Source organism: Salvelinus namaycush, chromosome 16, assembly GCF_016432855.1.
Source record: "Salvelinus namaycush isolate Seneca chromosome 16, SaNama_1.0, whole genome shotgun sequence".
NCBI lineage: Eukaryota > Metazoa > Chordata > Actinopteri > Salmoniformes > Salmonidae > Salvelinus > Salvelinus namaycush.
Window position 1 is genome coordinate 6,342,502 of NC_052322.1, and position 18,328 is coordinate 6,360,829.

Sequence of the window (18,328 nt, forward strand, 5' to 3'; positions counted from 1 at the left end):
ATAGTGGAACAGCCTGGGCGGTTTATTTCAGTTGAGGTGAAATGAGTCGTTGAGAACAGGCAGAGTAGAGGAGGGGGCACTGGGGGCTGTACTGTGCTTACTGTACTGTACTCCCCCTAAAGCCTGTTTGAGCAACATCTGACAGGGGAGCAGAGTTAGTTCTGTCAGGAGGGCAGAGTGACACCCCAATAACTGTATAGTATACTCCCTAGAAGCCAAATGTACATCAAAAACGATCAATGTGAGTTAAATGTATTTGGGTGTTTATGTGTGTAGTAAGGTATGTAAACGGAAGTGATTCTGTGAACAACACTCATGTAATGATGAGTAACTTTTAAGACGCCCCGAGCTAATACCTTGGCTTTAACTCCACCGGCTAACACAGGGGTGTGTGTGTGTGTGTGTGTGTGTGTGTGTGTGTGTGTGCATGTGTTACCCCTACCTCTTGTCTGTGGAGCTGGATGCCTGGTTCATCTCGCTGTTGGAAATGAAGTTGCGGATTTCCGAGAAGTAAGAGTCCTCTTTCTCATCTAAAAGGTGATCTGTCTCGGAGTTGGGAGAGGAAATGTTGGTTCCTAGGTTGGAGAGGATCCCAGAGTGTTCACTCACTGTAAGCGAGAGAGACACACACACACACACACACACACACGCAAACAGACACACACACACACACACACACACACACACACACACACACACACACACACACACACACACACACACACACACACACACACACACACACAACCGTTAGTAACAGCATATAAAGCTATAATCAACAGCAGGAATAGGGGACTACACTCGATGAGATGCGTAACGTGTTTAGTTAAAGTCTACTCACCCCTTGCACAGTTGTCACATTTTGCTGCCTTAAAAAAACTAAAAAGGATTACATTAGATTCTTTTTCCTACACATCAACACAATCTGCTCCACAAGGGAAAGAAAAAGTATAGAACTTTGTCTTGATTGTGTCTGTCTTCACATGCCACAGTTATTACCTTGTGGAAGTAACTTTGGCGGAAATTACAGCTGTAAATAATTTTTAATAACATTCTATCAACTCTGCATAACACTTAGGGCAACATGCAGTGCCTTCAGAAAGTATTCACACCAGTGGAGGTTCCTCAGAGGAGGAAGGGGAGGACCATCCTCCTCTGTGAAAAATAGTCAAACATTTAAAAAGTGATCCATTTTAGTTAAAACTAAAGTAAATATATTGTCACCAAATAATTGATGAAAACAGACTGTTTTGCAGTGAAGGTCTACAGTAGCCTCAACAACACTCTGTAGGGTAGCACCATGGTGTAGCCGGAGGACAGCTAGTTTCTGTCCTCCTCAGTACAAAACCCAGGAGGCTCATTCTCACTACCTTCCATAGACTTACACAGTAATTACAATTTCCGGGGGGGGGGGGGGGGGGTCCTCCAGCCTATCAGAGCTCTTGCAGCATGAACTGAGATGTTGTCCACCCAATCAAAGGATCAGAGAATGTATCTAGTTCTGAAAGCATAAGCTACAGCTAGCTAGCACTGCAGTGTATAACATGTGGTGTGTAGTTGACTCAAAGAGAGAGAAAGACAACAGTGGAACAGTTTTGAACAAATTCCTTTCTTCCAAAATGAAGGAGAAACTTTCAGTTTCACTTACTTAGCTAGCAAATGCGGCTAGCTAATTTAGCCTACTCAAACATGGCAGCCACATTGTATAGTGAGAAAACCAATCTATTTAATCAAGTGAGAAAACCAATCTATTTCATCCATTTTGAATTCAGGCTGTGAAACAAAGACATGTTGAATAAGTCAAAGGGTATAAATATTCTCTGAATGCAGTGTACACGTAACTGCCAAAATAACGAAAACACCCGAGTAAATGTGGGTTCTGGCAGCTCTGTTATGGTGCGGGTTGCATTCTCCTGTCATGGTTTAGGTCCACTCAACCCCGTAGAGGTCAAGGCAAAGACCAATAAATACACAGCCATTCTGAGTGATCACCTTCAACCTATGGTGAATCATCTCTATCCTGATGGGAGTGGTCTCTTCCAGGATGACAATGCCTCCATTCACAGGGCACCAGTAGTCACTGAATGGTTTGATGAGCATGAAAATTATGTAAACCATATGCCATGGCAATCTCAGTCACCAGATCTCAACCCAATTGAACATTTATCAGAGATTCTAAAGCAGCGTTTTCCACCACCATTAACAAAACACCAAATTGCGGAATATCTCATGGAAGAATGGTGTCACATCCCTCCAATAGAGGTCAAGGTGCATTGAAGCTGTTCTGGCTGCTTGTGGTGGCCCAACGCCCTATTAAGACACTTTATGTTTGCGTTTCCATTATTTTAGCAGTTACTTGTGTTTCCATTGTTTTTGTCAAAATTGGTTAACTTCTCTGGGATACGTGGGACGCTAACGTCCCACTTGGCCAAAAGCCAGTAAAAATGCAGCGCGCCAAATTCAAATAAATTACTATAAAAATCCAACTTTCATGAAATCACACATGAAAGACACCAAATTAAAGCTAGACCTGTTGTGAATCCAGCCAACATGTCTGATTTCAAAAAGGATTTACGGCGAAAGCACACCAAACGATTATGTTAGGTCAGTACATAGCCACAGAAAAACACAGCTATTTTTCCAGCCAAAGAGAGGAGTAACAAAAAGCAGAAATAGAGATAAAATTCATCACTAACCTTTGATGATCTTCATCAGATGACACTCACAGGACTTCATGTTACACAATACATGTATGTTTTGTTCGGTAAAGTTCATATTTATATCCAAAAATCTGAGTTTAGGCGGGACGCTACTGTCTCACTTGGCCAAAAGCCAGAGAAAATGCAGAGCGCCAAATTCAAATAAATTACTATAAAAATCAAACTTTCATTAAATCACACATGAAAGATACCAAATTAAAGCTACACTGGTTGTGAATCCAGCCAACATGTCAGAATTCAAATAGGCTTTTCAGCGAAAGCAAACGATGCTATTATCTGAGTTAGCACCATTGTAAACAAAGAGAGAGAAGCATATTTCAACCCTGCAGGCGCGACACAAAACGCAGAAATAAAAATATAATTCATGCCTTACCTTTGACGAGCTTCAGTTGTTGGCACTCCAATATGTCCCATAAACATCACAAATGGTCCTTTTGTTCGATTAATTCCGTCAATATATATCCAAAATGTCAGTTTATTTGGTGCGTTTGATCCAGATAAACACCGGTTCCAACTCGTGAAACATGACTACAAAAAATCTCAAAAGTTACCTGTAAACTTTGCCAAAACATTTCAAACTACTTTTGTAATTCAACTTTAGGTATTTTTTTACGTAAATAATCGATAAAATTGAAGACGGGATGATCTGTGTTCAATACAGGATTAAAACAATCTGTAGCATGCTTTCTGGTCACGCGCTCTATCTAACAGTACACAACAAGTGACCCTGATTCAAAATGGCCATACTTCTTCATTACACAAAGGAAAAACCCTCAACTAATTTCTAAAGACTGTTGACATCCAGTGGAAGCGGTAGGAACTGCAAGAAGGTCAATTAGAAATCTGTATTCCCAATGAAAATCCATAGAAAAGAGAGTGACCTCAAAAAAAAGAATCTGAATGGTTTGTCCTCGGGGTTTCGCCTGCTAAATAAGTTTTGTTATACTCACAGACATGATTCAAACAGTTTTAGAAACTTCAGAGTGTTTTATATCCAAATCTACTAACAATATGCATATCTTATCTTCTGGGGATGAGTAGCTGGCAGTTGAATTTGGGTATGCTTTTCATCCAAACGTGAAAATGCTGCCCCCTATCCTAGAGAAGTTAAACTGAGTAAATTTTGTTGGGAATCACTGATGGACAGCAACATTCAAACCTTTATAGTCAGGACTGAAGCTGGACCTCTTGTTCCAGTCAACACCTCTTAGAAAGCCATTCTGCTGTGTCTTTGGCATTCAAATGTATGTAACTGCCCTGAAGAGAAATTCAACTCTATCCCAGGGTTAGGTATTCAGATTAGATTCAATGTTTATTTAGTTACATGCGCAAAGTCGCAGATGTAGTTGCAGTGTACAGTGAAATACTTAAGCTCCGAGCTCCCACAGTGCAGGTGTGAATGAAAGAATAATAAGAAAAGATATTAGGGGGACAGGGGGAGGTGACTAGTGGTGGCTGTACAGCAGCCTAATGTTCTAGGGGTAGAAGGTATTAGCCAATCTGTTCAGCCATGATGCTCCTGTACTGCCCGTGTCTTAGTGATAGAATCAGGGAGCACAGGCCATGGCTCGGGTGGCTGAGGTCCCTCAAGATCTTCTTGACTTTCCTGTGACACAGTGTTTCCTGTGTTGTAGGTGTCCTGGAGGCCAGACAGTGTGCACCCAATGGTGCGTTCGGCTGAGAGTACCACCCTCCGGAGTGCCTTGCGGTCAGCATTTTTCAGAAGGTTTTCCTGTAACTTTTTACCGGGGCTGTTCTTGTAACGGCTGTCCTCCTCCTCTTCGGACGAAGAGGAGGAGTAGGGGTTGGACCAAAGCGCAGCGTGATAATTTGACATAATGAAGTTTATTAAAGTAAAGACGAAAACCGAAAACACTTCAACAAACTACAAAATAACAAACGAACGTAGACAGACCTGAACTATGAGAACTTACATAAAACACGAAGAACGCACGAACAGGTACAGACTACAACAAACGAACAAACAAACCGAAACAGTCCCGTGTGGTGCAACATACACAGACACAGAAGACAACCACCCACCAACAAACAGTGTGAACAGCCTACCTTTATATGGTTCTCAATCAGAGGAAACGTCAAACACCTGTCCCTGATTGAGAACCATATAAGGCTAATTACACCTGACCTAAACATAGAAACACAAAACATAGAATGCCCACCCCAACTCATGCCCTGACCAACTAAACACATACAAAATTAACAGAAAACAGGTCAGGAACGTGACAGTTCTACCTTTCATATGTGTTTTGATCCGAGCAAACTCCCCAATCCTTGCCGGTGACAAGCTTATCCATACCATGATGCTGCCACCACAATAGTTGCAAATACAGAAGTTTCCCATCATTGCATTCACTCCGCATTACTGGCCGGTATGACAAAGTAAAAAGGTCTATGTTGAAAAATCTTTATGTAATACTGCAAGACAACATGGCAAATAAATTAACTAAAAAAAAAAAAAAAGTCAGGTTTGGGTCAAATACATCACATCACAGAGTGAAACCCTCTGTATTTTCAAGTAATATGGTGGCAGCATCATGTTATGGGTATGCTTGTTTGTCAGGATGAAAATAAATATGATAGGAGCAAAGCCCAGGTAAAAAGATAGAGGAACACCTGCATGTGTTCTAAATACCTAACCCTGGCATGGAGTTTTATATTTCAGTGGAACAATTGCAAAAAATATAATGCCAAAGACACTCACATTCCCGAGAGGTTTTGAGTGTTTCTGAGGGGTCCCGTTTAAATCCTGAGTTAAATCTACTTGAAAATCAGAGACAAGGTTTACATATTGCTGTCCATCAGTGATTCCAACCAAATTTACTGAGCTTGAGGAATTTTTACAAAAACAATGGATATAATGTTGCCTTAACAGTTGCGCAGAGTTGGTAGAATCTTATTCAAAATGATTTTCAGCTGTAAGGTGCTTCCACCAAGTATTACGTGGTGTGAAGACATACACAATCAAGACATTTTCATTTTTTATTTTTTATTAATTTCACTTTGAAAATGTGGAGCAGGTTGTGTATCCAATTTAATCCCTTTTTAGGTTTTATTTAAAGGAAGTAAAATGTGACAACTTTGCAAGGAGTGTGTAAACTTTCACTAGGCCCTGTAGTCAAAGTTAATGTACAGTATGTACCTGTTAATGTAGTCAATATAGTCAATGTTATCAATTACAGTACGGTCACCAGCAGTAAAATTAAAATAGGTAAATGCTATTTTATTTGAGGCTGCGAATAACAACCATGTATGTTAAAGGGACATTAAACTCCAAAACCAATGTTTGTCAGATGTTTTTAGATCTGGAAATTATACTACACGTCTCTTTTCCATTCATTTGAGGTTATAATGACATTTATCGCTGAATCTACAAAACAGGTGGCCTTGGACATAAGTTGTTTGAAAATATCTGCTAAACTTAGATTTTATGGTATAACACAGCTGATCTGGGGGGGGGGGGGGGGGTTCATTAGGTGAACAGGGACCCACCGGGCAGGTTCTCCTGCTCATGCTTCTTTAGGTGGCGGTCCAAGTTGGTCTGCTGGCCGAAACAGCGGTTGCACAGGTGACACCTGAAGGGCTTCTCCTTGTTGTGGATGTTGCGTACGTGCCGCTGGAGGTTGGAGGAGATGCTGAACGAGCGGTCACAGTATTTACACCTGGGGGGGGGAGAGAGAGCGAGAGAGAGAGCGAGAGAGAGAGAGAGAGAGAGAGAGAGAGAGAAAGAGAGAGAGAGAGAGAGAGAGAGAGAGAGAGAGAGAGAGAGAGAGAGAGAGAGAGAGAGAGAGAGAGAGAGAGAGAGAGAGAGAGAGAGAGAGAGAGAGAGAGAGAGAGAGAGAGAGAGAGAGAGAGAGAGAGAGAGAGAGAGAGAGAGAGAGAGAGAGATTACATTTCATATGTTTCTGTATTTGCTTTGGTAATGAAAGATTAAAGTGCATCGAACTGAATTGAAAGAGAAAGAGAGAAAGAAATGGAAAAGTATAGAGAGAAAGAACAGGGGAGGAGAGGGAAGCAGAAAGAGAGAGAAAGGAGAAGAGAGGTAAAGGGGTAAGACAGGCAGGGAGAAGGGAGGCAGAGAGAGAGAGAGAGAGTACAGGTAGAGAAGGCAAAGAAGGAAGGAGTGAGCTTGGGAGGCAGAGAGAAAGATAAATAAAGCGAACATTGGTAAAGAAAGGAGAGGTGGTCTAAATGTTGGTCATTCAAATTGTAAAAAGTTTTAAAACAATTCTAGTAAAGGCAACAGTTGGACAATGGATGAAGATATTCCAACCTGTTAACATGTTTTAAATCTGTCAGGTAGAGACTGAATTATAGCACATACATTTTTTTTACTTGCACAGACAAATAATGGAGTTCAGGGATTTTGGTGGTAATTAAGGTATTCCATTTATTGTCAAATTTCATATTTTTTTTGCACTCATATATGTACAGTATATACATTTTGTAATGGTATCAGGTATTTATTTTATATTTTGTGTTAAAATAAACATAATTATATGTGCCTCATTTGCATAAATACACTGGGTGTATTTGCATATATGAAAACATTAACATAAAGGGTGGAACAGGACTGCAACCACAAAAACTTCCTCTGTCTAGGCCTACCTGCAGCCACCTACTCTGTCTAGGCCTACCTGCAGTCACCTCCTCTGCCTAGGCCTACCTGCAGCCACCTCCTCTGTCTAGGCCTACCTGCAGCCACCTCCTCTGCCTAGGCCTACCTGCAGCCACCTCCTCTGCCTAGGCCTACCTGCAGCCACCTCCTCTGTCTAGGCCTACCTGCAGCCACCTCCTCTGTCTAGGCCTACCTGCAGACACCTCCTCTGTCTAGGCCTACCTGCAGCTACCTCCTCTGTCTAGGCCTACCTGCAGACACCTCCTCTGTCTAGGCCTACCTGCAGCCACCTCCTCTGTCTAGGTCTACCTGCAGCCACCTGCTCTGTCTAGGCCTACCTGCAGCCACCTCCTCTGTCTAGGCCTACCTGCAGTCACCTCCTCTGTCTAGGCCTACCTGCAGTCACCTCCTCTGTCTAGGCCTACCTGCAGTCACCTCCTCTGTCTAGGCCTACCTGCAGCCACCTCCTCTGTCTAGGCCTACCTGCAGTCACCTCCTCTGTCTAGGCCTACCTGCAGCCACCTCCTCTGTCTAGGCCTACCTGCAGCCACCTCCTCTGTCTAGGCCTACCTGCAGCCACCTGCTCTGTCTAGGCCTACCTGCAGCCACCTCCTCTGCCTAGGCCTACCTGCAGTCACCTCCTGTCTAGGCCTACCTGCAGCCACCTGCTCTGTCTAGGCCTACCTGCAGCCACCTCCTCTGTCTAGGCCTACCTGCAGTCACCTCCTCTGTCTAGGCCTACCTGCAGTCACCTCCTCTGTCTAGTCCTACCTGCAGCCACCTCCTCTGTCTAGGCCTACCTGCAGTCACCTCCTCTGTCTAGGCCTACCTGCAGCCACCTCCTCTGTCTAGGCCTACCTGCAGACACCTCCTCTGTCTAGGCCTACCTGCAGACACCTCCTCTGTCTAGGCCTACCTGCAGCCACCTCCTCTGCCTAGGCCTACCTGCAGCCACCTCCTCTGCCTAGGCCTACCTGCAGCCACCTGCTCTGCCAGGGCTACCTGCAGCCACCTCCTCTGTCTAGGCCTACCTGCAGCCACCTCCTCTGCCTAGGCCTACCTGCAGTCACCTCCTCTGTCTAGGCCTACCTGCAGTCACCTCCTCTGTCTAGGCCTACCTGCAGCCACCTCCTCTGTCTAGGCCTACCTGCAGTCACCTCCTCTGTCTAGGCCTACCTGCAGCCACCTCCTCTGTCTAGGCCTACCTGCAGCCACCTCCTCTGTCTAGGCCTACCTGCAGCCACCTGCTCCGTCTAGGCCTACCTGCAGTCACCTCCTCTGTCTAGGCCTACCTGCAGCCACCTGCTCTGTCTAGGCCTACCTGCAGCCACCTCCTCTGTCTAGGCCTACCTGCAGCCACCTCCTCTGTCTAGGCCTACCTGCAGTCACCTCCTCTGTCTAGGCCTACCTGCAGCCACCTCCTCTGTCTAGGCCTACCTGCAGCCACCTCCTCTGTCTAGGCCTACCTGCAGCCACCTCCTCTGTCTAGGCCTACCTGCAGCCACCTGCTCCGTCTAGGCCTACCTGCAGCCACCTCCTCTGCCTAGGCCTACCTGCAGTCACCTCCTCTGTCTAGGCCTACCTGCAGCCACCTGCTCTGTCTAGGCCTACCTGCAGCCACCTCCTCTGTCTAGGCCTACCTGCAGTCACCTCCTCTGTCTAGGCCTACCTGCAGTCACCTCCTCTGTCTAGTCCTACCTGCAGCCACCTCCTCTGTCTAGGCCTACCTGCAGTCACCTCCTCTGTCTAGGCCTACCTGCAGCCACCTCCTCTGTCTAGGCCTACCTGCAGACACCTCCTCTGTCTAGGCCTACCTGCAGACACCTCCTCTGTCTAGGCCTACCTGCAGACACCTCCTCTGTCTAGGCCTACCTGCAGACACCTCCTCTGCCTAGGCCTACCTGCAGCCACCTCCTCTGCCTAGGCCTACCTGCAGCCACCTCCTCTGCCTAGGCCTACCTGCAGCCACCTCCTCTGCCTAGGCCTACCTGCAGCCACCTCCTCTGCCAGGGCCTACCTGCAGCCACCTCCTCTGCCAGGGCCTACCTGCAGCCACCTCCTCTGTCTAGGCCTACCTGCAGCCACCTCCTCTGCCTAGGCCTACCTGCAGCCACCTCCTCTGCCTAGGCCTACCTGCAGCCACCTCCTCTGCCAGGGCTACCTGCAGCCACCTCCTCTGTCTAGGCCTACCTGCAGCCACCTCCTCTGCCTAGGCCTACCTGCAGCCACCTGCTCTGTCTAGGCCTACCTGCAGTCACCTGCTCCGCCTAGGCCTACCTGCAGTCACCTGCTCTGTCTAGGCCTACCTGCAGTCACCTGCTCCGTCTAGGCCTACCTGCAGCCACCTGCTCTGTCTAGGCCTACCTGCAGTCACCTGCTCTGTCTAGGCCTACCTGCAGCCACCTGCTCTGCATAGGCCTACCTGCAGCCACCTGCTCTGTCTAGGCCTACCTGCAGCCACCTCCTCTGTCTAGGCCTACCTGCAGTCACCTGCTCCGTCTAGGCCTACCTGCAGCCACCTGCTCTGTCTAGACTGCATAATTCAAGTGTGCACCCCTTAAACACAGGAAATACATGGAAAAAAACTGATCCATAGGTGAGCGGTGCATGCTCACTGCTATTAAATGAGTGGTCTGTTCCAGATGGTAAACCACAGTAACGACCCAGAGCCAGAATGATCCACTGCTATTAAATGAGTGGCCTGTTCCAGATGGTAAACCACAGTAACGACCCAGAGCCAGAATGATCCACTGCTATTAAATGAGTGGCCTGTTCCAGATGGTAAACCACAGTAACGACCCAGAGCCAGAATGATCCACTGCTATTAAATGAGTGGCCTGTTCCAGATGGTAAACCACAGTAACGACCCAGAGCCAGAATAATCCACTGCTATTAAATGAGTGGCCTGTTCCAGATGGTAAACCACAGTAACGACCCAGAGCCAGAATGATCCACTGCTATTAAACGAGTGGCCTGTTCCAGATGGTAAACCAGAGTAACGACCCAGAGCCAGAATGATCCACTGCTATTAAACGAGTGGCCTGTTCCAGATGGTAAACCACAGTAACGACCCAGAGACAGAATGATACACTGCTATTAAACGAGTGGCCTGTTCCAGATGGTAAACCACAATAACGACCCAGAGCCAGAATGATCCACTGCTATTAAATGAGTGGCCTGTTCCAGATGGTAAACCACAGTAACGACCCAGAGCCAGAATGATACACTGCTATTAAATGAGTGGCCTGTTCCAGATGGTAAACCACAGTAACGACCCAGAGCCAGAATAATCCACTGCTATTAAATGAGTGGCCTGTTCCAGATGGTAAACCACAGTAACGACCCAGAGCCAGAATGATACACTGCTATTAAATGAGTGGCCTGTTCCAGATGGTAAACCACAGTAACGACCCAGAGCCAGAATGATCCACTGCTATTAAATGAGTGGCCTGTTCCAGATGGTAAACCACAGTAACGACCCAGAGCCAGAATGATCCACTGCTATTAAATGAGTGGCCTGTTCCAGATGGTAAACCACAGTAACGACCCAGAGCCAGAATGATCCACTGCTATTAAATGAGTGGCCTGTTCCAGATGGTAAACCACAGTAACGACCCAGAGCCAGAATGATCCACTGCTATTAAATGAGTGGCCTGTTCCAGATGGTAAACCACAGTAACAACCCAGAGCCAGAATGATCCAGTCAAACATTGTGGGCATATGGCTGTTCATCTACTATGGGCCTTTCTACATGGACACATTTGTCACTGCAGCACTGACACACACACACACACACACACACATCAGCGGCGATCGGTGCCATTTAAGATGAGGGAGGACACTTATATTTTTAATTAGGGATCCCCATCAGCTAATCTTCCTGGGGTCCGAACACATTAGGGCACTTACATCACAAATAAACAAAAGATAAAACAGTACATCCTATAACGTTAATACACCACTACATATCTATAATACTAAATGTATAATACCGCCATACATCAATATTACACCACTACATATGTATAATACCACCATACCACAATATTACACCACTACATCTCTACAATACTAAATGTATAATACCACCATACCACAATATTACACCACTACATATCTACAATACTAAATGTATAATACCACCATACCACAATATTACACCACTACATGTCTACAATACTAAATGTATAATACCACCATACCACAATATTACACCACAGTCCCTTTAACATTCGCCTGAACTGCCCTGGAGGCACCAATTCCACCAACTTTGAAGGTCAATAAAACTGAAAGCAGATTTCCCCAACTGTAGAGATGGAAGGGATCTCCAGCGTTAGACCCTGAGTCCTGGTCTGCTAACTTATACTGTATGTCTGAAGGCATCTCCAGGGTTAGACCCTGAGTCCTGGTCTGGTAACTTATACTGTATGTCTGAAGGCATCTCCAGGGTTAGACCCTGAGTCCTGGTCTGGTAACTTATACTGTATGTCTGAAGGCATCTCCAGGGTTAGACCCTGAGTCCTGGTCTGGTAACTTATACTGTATGTCTGAAGGCATCTCCAGGGTTAGACCCTGAGTCCTGGTCTGGTAACTTATACTGTATGTCTGAAGGCATCTCCAGGGTTAGACCCTGAGTCCTGGTCTGGTAACTTATACTGTATGTCTGAAGGCATCTCCAGGGTTAGACCCTGAGTCCTGCTCTGGTAACTTATACTGTATGTCTGAAGGCATCTCCAGGGTTAGACCCTGAGTCCTGGTCTGCTAACTTATACTGTAGGTTGACAATGAGGTAAGCAATGTATCCAGACTTCAAAGGAGGCCAGACTACTTTTATCTGCCCCCCTCTTGACATTTTTTTAGAGTTCATGTCCTGCAATTCTACACATTTTGCCATAGGGAGTAGAGAAAATGCTGCTGTTTTAAGCCACATTTTCTGCAATTATATACATTTTTCCATTGTCCAGAGAAAAGATTTTGACTGAAATAACAAGAGAAAAACTGCTGATGCTCAACCAAATTTAGAAATTGTACCTTGAATATAGACGCTATCGGCATAGTCAATAACCGGAATAAATGTTGACTGAATGATTTGTTTTCTGCTATTTAATGAAAGACAGGACCTGTTCCTATAGAAGAAGCCGGTTTTAATTCTTCATGTCTTAACTAACTCTTCAACATGCTTTTTGAAAGATAGCTTTTTGTCAATCCAGATGCCCAGACACGATCAATGAGGGCACCATCCATATAACATCAGATCCATTTTTAAGTGATTTGGAAAATAACATATCATTTGTTTTACTTTGCTGAAGTACCAATTTAGGTTCAACAAAGGCTTTCTGCAGGACAATAAAGCAGATTGAAGTTCTGGGTACAGCTGAAAGTTATATATATTTTTTTACAGATAAGCCAATAGTGTTAATGAAAATAATGAAAAGAACCAGACCAAAAATCGATCCCTGTTAATGTCTAGAAAACCTAATTTAACACCATCAGTAAATACACACTGTGTTCTCTCCTTTAAATAATTTTCAAACCAGCTACACGCAGCCTGGTCCAGGCCATTTGATGAAAGCCTCTGAATAAGTAATGAATGGAGCATTACCGCCTGAATGGGGTCTTTCAGTGGTCCGGTCTAAGTGGGGCCAATTTCAAAGCAGAAAGCATCCGTCTGATAGGATAAAAGATCTTAGGCAGGGAAATGGCCCTACGACAATGAAGCATGAGTGCCTGGCTATGAGGCCCAATTTTCTCTCTCTCTCTCTCTGTCTTTCTCTCTTGGTTGCTTTCTCACTCTCACATACACACACTGTCACTCTTTCTTGGTTGCTCTTTTCCTCTCTCTGTCTCTCTGTTGCTGTAGGTCTCTTCTTGTCTCTTTCTCTCCCTCCCTCTCTGTGCCGCTTTGGTGTTATTTGCGTGAAAAGTGGCAGAGATAATGATGTCTGCTATTTGTTAGGGTAAATTGTTTCTAAATGAGGTAATCAGCAGATAGTTTGGACTGGGCGCGGGGACTGGGTCCCCCGAGAAAATAAATATCTCTCTCTCTCTCTCTCTCTCTCTCTCTCTCTCTCTCTCTCTCTCTCTCTCTCTCTCTCTCTCTCTCTCTCTCTCTCTCTCTCTCTCTCTCTCTCTCTCTCTCTCTCTCTCTCTCTCTCTCTCTCTCTCTCTCTCTCTCTCTCTCTCTCTCTCTCTCTCTCTCTCTCTCTAAATTGTGCTCAGGGAGTTGGCACTACAGCTCAACAGAGGACAAAGTGCACCACTTTCGTTTTGTGCCCTCGGGTTAACCAAGTTTCAAATACTAGATGGTCCATTTGAAAATGAGATTGCAGGTTATTGTCAAAAGTAGAACTGCTTGCCTATCACTGCCACTCTTGCCATTTCACTGTCAACATGTTCTCAAACTGCGTACTGTTTGTTGGACTCCAAGAGATGGAGAAATAGAGAGATGGAGAAACATTCAGCAGAAAGAGAGAGAGATGGAGGGACACAGGTTTCAAGAGCGAGAGAGAGAGCGTGGTATGTGTGAGTGTGTATGTGTGAGCTCTCTGTGGCGTGGCGAGCAGAAGTAGCTGGCAGGACTCTCTACGTACTTGATGTTGTTATGATAAACGGCTTAAGAGCATCTTGAGAAATGAGGGCTGTGAGGTTCAGAGGTCAATCAATGGGCTCTCTGAATGGCTGGGGTCTAAAGAGGAAGGAAGCCCCCTCCCTATCTGTGCAGAGACTGGGAAGGGGCCAAATGACTGATAATTAACTGGTCTCTATAAATGGAGGCCCTGTTTTCCCCAGGGCACTATTACAACCCGACATTGTCCAGGACCATTCCTCCATCCCTCCCTACCACCCTATTCCCTCCCTCCAAGATATATATGTATATATCACTATGCTGTGTGTGTACAGCCGAATCAGCACATTTGAGTGTGTGTGTATGTGTGTGTCCGTTACGAAGGCCTATGCAAGGCATGAGTGTGTTTTGATTGCCAAATGAGGAGGAATAAATCAGGTGGGAAGGACGTGATGTCATCATTGGTTGACCGGGTGGAGTAGGTCTCTGTCAGCGGTATAGAGGGATGGAGGAGAGAAGAGGAATGGCTTACCTGTAGGGCTGCTCCCCTGTGTGTGTCCGTAAGTGCCTGGTAAGATTAGCTGACCTGGGGAAGATCTTCCCACAGTACCTAGAGAGAGAGAGAGAGAGATGGGGGAGAGGGGAAAGTGTGAGAGATGGGGGAGTGGGAAAAGTGAGAGAGAGATGGGGAGCGGGGAAAGTGAGAGAGAGATGGGGGAACAGGAAAGGGGTAGAGAGAGAGATGGGGGAGTGGGGAAAGTGAGAGAGAGAGAGAGATGGAGGAGTGGGGAAAGTGAGAGAGAGAGAGAGATGGAGGAGTGGGGAAAGTGAGAGAGAGAGATAGATGGGGGAGCAGCAAAGGGGGAGAGAGAGAGATGGGGGAGCGGGGAAAGTGAGAGAGAGAGAGAGAGCGAGATGCGGGAGAGGGGAAAGTGAGAGAGAGAGAGATGGGGAGTGGGAAAAGTGAGAGAGAGATGGGGAGCGGGGAAAGTGAGAGAGAGAGAGATGGGGGAGCAGGGAAAGTGAGGGAGAGAGAGAGATGGGGGAGCAGGCAAGGGGGAGAGAGAGAGAGATGGGGGAGGGGGGAAAGTGAGAGAGAGAGATGGGGGAGTGGGGAAAGTGAGAGAGAGAGATAGATAGATGGGGGAGCAGAAAAGGGGGAGAGAGAGAGATGGGAAAGTGAGAGAGAGAGAGAGAGAGCGAGATGCGGGAGAGGGGAAAGTGAGAGAGAGAGAGAGAGAGAGAGATGGGGAGTGGGAAAAGTGAGAGAGAGAGAGAGAGAGAGAGAGATGGGGGAGCAGGGAAAGTGAGGTAGAGAGAGAGATGGGGGAGCAGGTAAAGGGGAGAGAGAGAGATGGGCGAGCAGGAAAGGGGAAGAGAGAGATGGGGGAGCAGGGAAAGTGAGAGAGAGAGAGAGATGGGGGAGTGGGGAAAGTGAGAGAGAGAGATAGATGGGGGAGCAGGAAAGGGGGAGAGAGAGAGATGGGGGAGTGGGTAAAGTGAGAGAGAGAGATGGGGGAGCGGGGAAAGTGAGAGAGGGAGAGAGAGCATAGCTTTAATATCTTATGTTGATCCCATATATCTTTTTTTAAGTTGACAAACTAAACTGTCTGGTGGGTACCTACCTGCAGGTGTAGCGCTCCTTGACCTTGCGGAGGATTGCGTGGGAAAGGGAGGGCGGCGGAGAGTGGAAGTTGACAAACTAAACTGTCTGGAGGGTACTTACCTGCAGGTGTAGCGCTCCTTGCCTTTGCGGAGGATGGCGTCCGAGAGGGAGGGCGGCGGAGAGTGGAAGTTGAAGAGTGGGCGGGCCGAGTGCTGCAGCAAGTTGGGCGGGGCATCCAGTTTGAGAGCGCCAAAGCTCTCCAGCTTCTCCGTCATGCTCTCCATGGCTGACATCTGAGGTAAAGAAGGTGTACCACGGTAAAGATACTGTAGCTGTAGATAGGGGAAAATGTACAATCACGTTTTAGGAACGAACTGTTTCTCAACAAATCAAATTGTACTTGTCACATGCGCAAATCCAACAGGTGTAGACCTTACCGTGAAATGCTTACTTACCTTCACCAACAATGCAGTTCAAGAAATAGAGTGAAGAAAATATTTACAAAATAAACTAAAGTATTTTTTTAAATAAAAAGTAACAATGAAATAACAATAATGAGGCTATATCGAGGGGGTACCGGTACCGAGTCAATGTGTGGGGTACAGGTTAGTCAAGGTAATTTGTACATGTAGGTAGGGGTGAAGTGACTATGCATAGATAATAAACAGCGAGTAGCATTAGTGTAAAAAGAAGGGGGGGGGGGGGGGGGCGGGGGTGTCAATGTAAATAGTCCAGGTGGCCATTTGATTAATTGTTCAGCAGTCATATGGCTTGGGGGTAGAAGCTGTTAAGGAGCCTTTGGACCTAGACTTGGCGCTCCGGTATCACTTGCCGTGAGGTAGCAGAGAGAACAGTCTATGTCTTGGGTGACTGGAGTCGTTGACCATTTTTGGAACTTCCTCTGACACCGCCTAGTATATAGGTTCTGGATGGCAGGAAGCTTGGCCTTACGCACTACCCTTTGTAGCACCTTACGGTCGGAGCCCAAGCAGTTACCATACCAGGCAGTGATGCAGCCAGTCAGGATACTCTCCATGTTGCAGCTGTAGAACCTTTTGATGATCTGGGGGCCCATGCCAAATCTTTTCAGTCTCCTGAGGGGGAAAAGGTGTTGTCGTGCTGTCTTCACGAATGTCTTGGTGTGTTTGGACCATGATAGTTTGTTGGTGATGTGGACACCAAGGAACTTGAAACTCTCAAACTATTCCACTGCAGCCCAGTCGATGTTAATGGGGGCCTGTTCGGACCTCCTTTTCCTGCAGTCCACGATCATCTCCTTTGTCTTGCTCACATTGAGGGAGCGGTTGTTGTCCTGGCACCACATTACCAGGTTTCTGACCTCCTCCCTATAGGCTGTCTCATCGTTGTCGGTGATCAGGCAAACCACTGTTGTGTCGTCAGCAATTTTTTTTATTTTTTCCCCCCCAATTTCATGGTATCCAATTGGTAGTTCGCCACTCCCATACGGACTCAGGAGTGGCGAAGATCAAGCTGCGCATCCTCCGAAACACAACCCAACCAAGCCGCACTGCTTCTTGAAAGAATGCCCACTTAACCCGGAAGCCAGCCGGAGGAAAAACTGTACACCTGGCGACTGTGTCCGGCCCGCCACAAGTGCGCAATGGGACATGGACATCCCTGCCGGCCAAACCTTCCCCTAACACGGACGACGCTAGGCCAATTGTGCGCCGCTTCATGGGTCTCCCAGTCATGGCCGGCTGCAACAGTGCCTGGACTCGATCCCAGAATCTCTAGTGGCACAGCTAGCACTGCGATGCAGTGCCTTAGACCACTGCGCCACTTGGGAGGCCCTTGTCGTCAGCAGACTTGATGATGGTGTTGGAGTCGTGTTTGGCCACGCAGTCGTGGGTGAACAGGGAGTACAGGAGGGGACTAAGTACACATCCCTGAGGGGCCCCAGTGTTGAGGATCAGCATGGCAGATGTGTTGTTGCCTACCCTTACCACCTGGGGGTGGCCCTTCAGGAAGTCCAGGATCCAGTTGCAAAGGGAGATGTTTAGTCCCAGGATCCTTAGCTTAGTGATGAGCTTTGTTAATGAACAGCATTCTCACATAGGTGTTCCTTTTGTCCAGGTTGGAAAGGGCAGTGTGGAGTGCAATTGCGATTTCGTCATCTGTGGATCTGTTGGTGCGTTATGCGAATTGGAGTGGGTCTAGGGTTTCCGGGATGATGGTGTTGATGTGAGCCATGACCAGCCTTTCAAAGCACTTCATGGCTACCGATGTGAGTGCTACGGGCGATAGTCATTTAAGCAAGTTACCTACACTTTCTTGGGCACAGGGACTATGGTGGTCTGCTTGAAACATGTAGGTATTAAAGACTCGGTAAGGGAGAGGTTGAAAATGTCAGTGAAGACACTTGCCAGTTGGTCCGCGCATGCTCTGAGTACACGTCCTGGTTATCCGCCTGGCACCGCGGAATGTTGACCTGTTTAAAGAGTCTTGCACAGGTTGCACTATTTTGTTCCAGTCCCACATTAGGCCTTGATAAGTTAATTGAATCACAAACAGTGTTGGCAAGGGGGATGAGTGCCTGGTAGCGGGGCCAGAGAGAGAAAAAGCGAGGGAAGTAGGGAAGAAGGGAGGAGTGCTGTTGGGAGGCGCCATCCTGACCTATCGCACAGTTGCAGACACGTGAGGAGCCCCCGGGGATTTGCCAAAAACAGCTTACATCCTTCCTGGTTTGAGAATACAACAGGGGACAGATGTGCTGTCGTAATTTATTTATTTGCATCGAATCGCCGTTGGATGAATTAGTGAATGAGCGATCCCATCATTGT

The 18,328-nt window shown here is 46.7% G+C and overlaps 1 protein-coding gene across 1 annotated transcript in view; it reads right to left on the reverse strand.

Annotated features, from left to right (window-relative positions):
- LOC120060937 (histone-lysine N-methyltransferase PRDM16-like) overlaps nt 1-18,328 on the reverse strand; it is a 355,472-nt gene that overhangs the window by 16,711 nt on the left and 320,433 nt on the right. Inside the window, exons 11-14 of the mRNA XM_039010379.1 lie at nt 15,648-15,859; nt 14,454-14,531; nt 6,231-6,400; nt 443-608 (exon numbers count right to left, since the gene is read on the reverse strand). Coding sequence (XP_038866307.1) covers nt 443-608; nt 6,231-6,400; nt 14,454-14,531; nt 15,648-15,859 — 626 coding nt within the window. The remainder of the gene's footprint in view (nt 1-442; nt 609-6,230; nt 6,401-14,453; nt 14,532-15,647; nt 15,860-18,328) is intronic.